This window comes from Heteronotia binoei, chromosome 2, assembly GCF_032191835.1.
Source record: "Heteronotia binoei isolate CCM8104 ecotype False Entrance Well chromosome 2, APGP_CSIRO_Hbin_v1, whole genome shotgun sequence".
NCBI classification, from domain to species: domain Eukaryota; kingdom Metazoa; phylum Chordata; class Lepidosauria; order Squamata; family Gekkonidae; genus Heteronotia; species Heteronotia binoei.
Window position 1 is genome coordinate 122,939,588 of NC_083224.1, and position 6,709 is coordinate 122,946,296.

A 6,709-nucleotide genomic window follows, 5' to 3' on the forward strand; every position below is an offset into this window, starting at 1 on the left:
GTACACATCCCTGCCATTTGGTCTTGCTACTGCACCAAGAGTATTCACCAAGTGTATAGCTGTAATGGTGGCATAGCTGTGCACTCAGGGTTGCTGTCTTTCTGTATCTAGATAACTGGTATATTGTGGTCCCCAGTTGTAACTTTCTGAATGACCATGTTCACTGCATTGTTTCCACCTGTAGCAGATTAGGCCTAATGGTGAACTGTGAAATTCTTGCCTTGAACCCTCTCATTGAGTACAATTAATTGGTTTTTACCTTAATGCTACCATCTGTAGAGCTATTTTGCCTACAGACAGTGCTAAAAGCATTGAGACAATAGTGTTAAGCTATATGAGAAAACACTGGCAGCCGGTGAAGGCAATTCAGGGGCTATTAGGGCTTATGGCTTTGACTACTGCAGTGATTTCATTAGCAAGACTGCATATGCAGAGCTTGCAAATCTGATTTGTTAAGAAGTATGACCCCAACAATCCCTCAAATTGCTGTTTTTTGATGCCTATAGTGGTGGTTAGGATCCTGCAGTAGTGGCTAGATGATGCTAGCTTGGTTTCTGGGTTCTCCAGGTCACCCTGACCATGGATGCTTCGCTGTCAGGTTGGGGTGCTCACTGAGAGGCTTTTTGGTGCAGAGTCAGTTGGCCTTTAATGCAGATGGCTCCCCATATTAATGTCATGGAGCTCCATGCAGTAAGATTTGCCTTCACCTCTTTTGCAGGGGCAAGATATTCTCAGGGGCAAGAGAGTACTGATCAAAATGGACAATACTATGACAATGTATTATTTCAACAGACAAGGGGGAATGGGTTCCTGGAGGCTTTGCTTAGACGCAATAGCAGCTTGGGAAGTAGCAATGAGCATTGGAGCCCTTACCAAGGCTAGCCATATAGCAGGGACTTTGAATACGAACTGAGCAGGATCTGCTAGACAAACTGCAAATGGTCCATCCAGCACAAGTGCATCAAGGTGATTTTCAACACATGAGGTGTCCTCCAGTGGATCTGTGTGCCACAGCTGAGTCCAGGAAAGCACCAGACTTCTGCTTCTAGCAGGCAGCAACCTGGATTCCCTAGGGGATGTATTCCAGATCCCTTGGTCAGGCACACTCTTTTATGCATTTCCTCCCTTCCCTCTTTTAAGCAAGGTTATTGGGAAGGTAGTGGCCAAACGGACGGATTGTATCCTAGTAGCTCCCTTCTGGGCCCATCAGATCTGTTTCTCAGAGCTGTTCTGCTTAGCAAGTGCAGATTATATGCCATTCCCTCCCACCCCAAACCTACTAATGCACAATTTGTTGGTGCACCACGGTGTAGCACAGCTACACTTGGCAACATGGGGGATTCAGCTGCAAGGCTCTTCCTCTCCCAAGGAGTAAGAGATATCTTGCTTCAGGCCCTTAAGCCTTCTACCATATGTTCCTATGACTGGAAGTGGGCTCTCTGTTTGAGTCCTGGGCATCTGCTATGGGTGAATGCCCTTTTACCTGTACTCTATAAATAGGACCAAACTATTTTGTAATAGCAAAGCACTATTTATTTGTTACTGGGGCTCTAAGAAGGGCAAAGTTACCTCAGCGCAGTTCACATTCAGATGAGTAGGTGCTGCCATCCATTCCTGCTACATGGCATCTGGAGAAACATGTCTGCTCAATGTGAAAGCATACTCCACCCAAGCACAGGGGATGTCTGCTGTGCTTCATCGGCAAGTTCCCCTGCTGGACATCTGCAAGGCAGCAACCTGGTTGATAGAGGACTATGCTTTAGACCTTCAGGCAAGGAAAGAAGCAGATGTAGGCAAGGCTATTCTATAGGCTCTGTTCCAGTGAGAGACTCACCCCACCTCCTTCAGGGAGTAGCTAGCTAATGGTTCCAATGTGGGACTGCATAAGAAGATGAAAGATGCACTTACCTGTAACTGTTGTTCATCAACATCTTCTGTGCAGACACACATTCCTGCTGCCCTGCTGCGAGCTCTCACAGGGCCAATTGTGCAATGGAAGGGAGCTTGCAGTGGCTTAGCAGGAACTGAGGGAAGGAGCACGTGCCAACAGAGCACACAGTGCATTGGGTGGGAATCTCGAGTGTGTGGTGGCTCTGAAAAGGGTGAGACTCTTTGGCATTTTCAAGCTAGAAAGAAAATGTCAGCAGCTGGCCTGCACAGGTACAGTCCCAATGTGTCTGCACAGAAGACGTTGATGAACAACAGTTACAGGTAAGTGCAACTCTGTTTTCTAGTTTATTTGGAATACAGATTCTGTGAAGAGCATATTCCTGAGGAAAGAAAAGCAGAAACAAGAATGCCATTACAAGGGTTAGCAGGCTGTGGCTGTTGACAGACAATCATCTTCAACAATGCTCTATTGTGTAAGAAGCTTGTCTTGATAGGTATCAGGAAGATTCTTTTGTTTGGGGAGGATATGTTGCAGCTGCTTACTGTTGACTGTTTGCCTACACATCTGCATTTCTAAAGCGTTGGCTGGTCTCTGGAATGTCGTATGTGGTGGAGACATCTCCTCTGCATGGCGGTTTGCAGGAGAGAGAGTTGACTTTTGGGAACATTTCAGGAACATGGCTTCTCTTAGAACTGCTTCTGGTGCTGTCTTCTCGATGACAGGGATGCAGTTGCTGTTCTGCAGGGCTGAGCAGCTTGTCAGTGAAGCACAGTCTGGTGTCCTCTTAGCAAGGCAGACATAAGCAGTTCATACAATAAAAGGCACAGGCAAGAAGCTTGCTGAGGCCTGGCTGGAAGCTCTGCTGTACAGTCCATAGAAACTAAATGTCCATAGTGAGGCTGACACAGAAGCCAAAGTGTTATAGTCTCTTTAGACTGAATAGCCATAGTGAGTCTGGCATAGGGGCCAGAGAATTTTAGTCCCTTGAAACTGATTGTCCATAGTGAGTCGGGCTTAGGAGCCAGATGATTATAGTCCATACTAGTTGGAGAGGGGGGTCCAGAGATAACATTGAAATTACTGGCATTTGGAGGGGGGTAGAATTGGGGGTGCTATGGGATAGGGAGGCAAGAAAGTTGTACTTTGCAATTAGAAATCTTTCAGCCTTCAAAACAGTCTGTTGGATTCAGACCTATGTATTGGGTCCAAAGGTGGTGTTCCATTGTCATAGCAGTATTTATGCTAGCAGGGCAGCATTTCTCTTGGCAGAGGAAGAAAGGAGATTTTTGCTCATTCTTCTGACTGCATTTTCACACACCTAGTACAAATTAAGAGAGTCCTCACTTCCAGGAGCAGAAGTTCTGGGACCTTGGTGGACTGTGGTAAGAGGAGGCAGGTGTGAAATTCTTGTTCTAAGAGAATGGATTTATATGGATTCTTCTCTGTCTGGGTTGATAGGAGTTACACTGGTTTCTTGATCTAGCATTTATTCTTCTATGCAAGGTTTGTGAGCAAGCCTTGAAGATAATTTTTTGTAATCTAAACAGCATCCCATTTTTACTGGTGTGTTCTTTGTTCCTTTTTCACTTTTTTGCAGGTCATGTTGGCTCCTCTCATCTCCATTGCCCTGAAGCTTTCTCAACTTCATGAGAGAACTGGCCGTACTGGTCCCACTGTCATCACATAAACACAGAACCTGAAGCCACTGAAATAAATGACTTGGAGAGACTGGCAGCTGTCAGTTGGAATCACCGTCTTCCTTTCCTTTCTATAATCAGATGTATCCCTAAATCTGCTAATACTATTTAAAAAGCACGATGAAGTGAGAAAATAGATGTCATTTTTTAAAAGAGCAAAGTTTACACTATGTGTATGCTGATAGACATTGTCTTTTATTGTCACTTGTTGCCTTTCTAATTTGTACATAGTACTTACTTAGTGTGCTCCTTTTGATTTAGCAGGAGTTAGAACAAATATACTATATTAAAAACAACAGTGGGAGTTTATCCTATTGCCCTTTCTTTTTCAGAAGTTCCTAAATTGCCTCTGCACAAAGGCCCCTCTGCTTTTTTTTGGCAACATGTAGACTTTGTTTTAATCTCTGTGCCACAAAGTATGCAATCACTGTGAATAACTGTCTGCTCCCCCTTCTCTGGAACATCCTGTTTCAAAGAATATCAGTTGAATACTGTGCCACAATCCACTGTACAAAGACCCTTCCATGGAAATCAGCATTAATATAAGCATTGCAAAATATTAAAATGAAATGAAGCAGTATCACTGTGGAATGTTTTTCTTTAATGAATGTAATATGGCAGACACTGTGTACTTAACCCCACCCCCATATTCATTCTGCATTTGGCACAAAAAAAACTAGGCTCTTCTGGATATTATTAATTCCCTCTTGCCCTTAGACTTCCATCCCATGTTATTCCCTACTTGATCCAGTCTCAGTCTTCTGCCTTGATGGGCAAAGGATGGTTCTCAGCCAGGCTTCCTGTTATGCCCACATCCTGGAGTTGTACTGGCATGTATCAAACAGTATCATGTCCCCAGTAGGCTTCTATCTGCCCCCAGAGAACCAGCTACACAAGCATACTGAGTGGAGAGCATCTTTCTAGTTCTCTTCAAGTAAGACTTCTGGAATTTGTGAGTAGCAATCATAATAGCTGATCTGGGAGACAATTTTAAACCTGAAAAACAAGTTTAAAAGATGTAATTTCCCTCTCTGCTTGCAGATGCTTTGATTTCCACTCCAGTTGTCTCCATCTCAAAGAAGTGCTTTGAAGACAAGCTCTGCAGCCAGAGCCACAGATTAGAATACTTCAGGGCATGTGGGTGAGAGTGATCACTGATGGGCAGTGAAGGCACCAATAACCTCATGGATATATAATAATGAAACAATTTTGCATCTGTTAGCATGTATACAATTACAGTCTTGTTGAGAATCTGTGGACCTAGTTATTTCCCCCCAAAAGGCACAGGATCAGGCTGCATAAGAATTTTTGCATTAGCCAGACAACCAGCTTGAACTGCCTGTTTATAGGAATAAGATAGATAGATCCAACCAGCTTGACGGAGACAAACAGCCCTTTCCCCAAGTAGCTGCTTTTCAACTTGCTCAACTAACTTTTCCTTTCCTTATGAAGCTGCCAAGATGGGAATGGCAGAAAATGTACAGGTCTGCAACATTTAATAGTAACAATGAATGACTGTCCTGTGAATCTTTTTATCATTTCTAATGTAGTAATGCATATGCATCACCCAGAATGCATTACCTAGAATGGCAAAGTCTGATCATGGTTTCCTGTTCTACAGACATCAGTGACAGAGGTGTTTTTCCAGATGTTTTCCTTTTTCACAGCTCGATACGCCATCTCCTGTTCTTGAATTATATTCTTCTGTCCTCAAAGAGGAATGCAACAAGAAGAGGCTGGGCTAGTTGACCACCTACATTCTTTCCATACATTATAATTGCCAGCACCACCTTGAATAATGACATGACTTCTAGTAGGCTTGTATATCAAAGATTCAACAACTGTACAGAAGAGTGGCTGTAAACTTTATTTATACCCTGCTTTTCTCCAAAATAGGCACCCAAAGGGACTTATAACTCTGTTCAGTCTTTCATTTTCATCCTTGTAACAGCTCTGTGATATAGTTTAGGTTGAGAGGCAAAGGGCTGGGTTTGTACAGCCTTGCTTCTAGGGCAGAATAGAAATTTTAACATGGGTCTCCCTGACCCTAGTTTAACAGTACATTGGCTTGGTTCCCAGTATGATTGGTTGTTTAAGTCCCTTAATTTTATTTGGCTTTTTAAATGATGAAAATGTGTACAAATTTCAAACCAAATGAAAGTTCTGGGGATAGTGCAGCTCATCTAGGATTTTAAAGTGTCTCTGGCAATTGCTCCCCAGCTGGACTAGATTTTATCTACCTTTCTCTTCTGTACCCCCCCTTCCTCCCCATTTTCATCAATAGTCTGGACCAAATGATGATACAGAGTGAGAACAACAACAGATCAGAACCTTCCTCAAAGGTTTCTAATAGCTGTGTAGTCTGATTGCTTCCACTTTGCCACTAATAAAGGAGTCTAATTTCCATACTACACTGTTCTGTTTTTCTACAAATGTCAAGAGTCATTAGCATAAGGGATTGCTGTGCTTTTTGCGAAACTAATCATCCTGCAAGCACAGTCTCTCCTGCCAAAATAGTCCAGATGGAGCATGTAATTATTCTTGGGTGTGTCTTGGTCCCCCTCCCCTTTTAATTTGAAAGCTAAATTCAAGATTGTACACGACAGGTTTGAAAAGCAGATAATTATTTGCTCTCACCTTAATGCTGTGACACAAGTTTGAACCTTAATAGCAAAATGAGAAAGAAATATCCCACTTTCTCATGAATAGCAGTAATTGATGCATTTGTAATTGGTGCATTTAAAAAACAAAACACCCTGTACTAGCTTGCAACAGTATCCGTCTACAACTGAAAAGAGTACTTTCCAAATATATGCTAAATGTATTGTACTCAAAACTAATCAGTTTGGAGTATTTGGTTGTACCATGTGAAGATGTGGAGTGTTCTTTTAGATTCTGCTGAGCCTCAAGTCATTACTTGTTATGGAAGTTTAACACAGAGATTTAAGAGTTTGGGGGCAGATAAGTTAAACTGAGGTTCTCCATCACCTCCAGATCACAGGAAAACATTGCATGTACCATTGCATTAAAAATGCAGTATGTTTGTTTAGAATATATATATATATATATATATATATATATATATATATATATATATATATATATATATATATGCTACCTG

The 6,709-nt window shown here is 42.3% G+C and overlaps 1 protein-coding gene across 2 annotated transcripts in view; it reads left to right on the plus strand.

Annotated features, from left to right (window-relative positions):
* PGM1 (phosphoglucomutase 1) overlaps positions 1–4,168 on the plus strand; it is a 59,525-nt gene extending 55,357 nt beyond the window's left edge. For both annotated transcript variants that reach the window (XM_060231942.1, XM_060231941.1), the window contains exon 11: positions 3,489–4,168. In XM_060231942.1, the coding sequence (XP_060087925.1) occupies positions 3,489–3,578 (90 nt within the window). In that variant the 3' untranslated portion in view covers positions 3,579–4,168. The remainder of the gene's footprint in view (positions 1–3,488) is intronic.
* Positions 4,169–6,709: the final 2,541 nt, after the last annotated feature.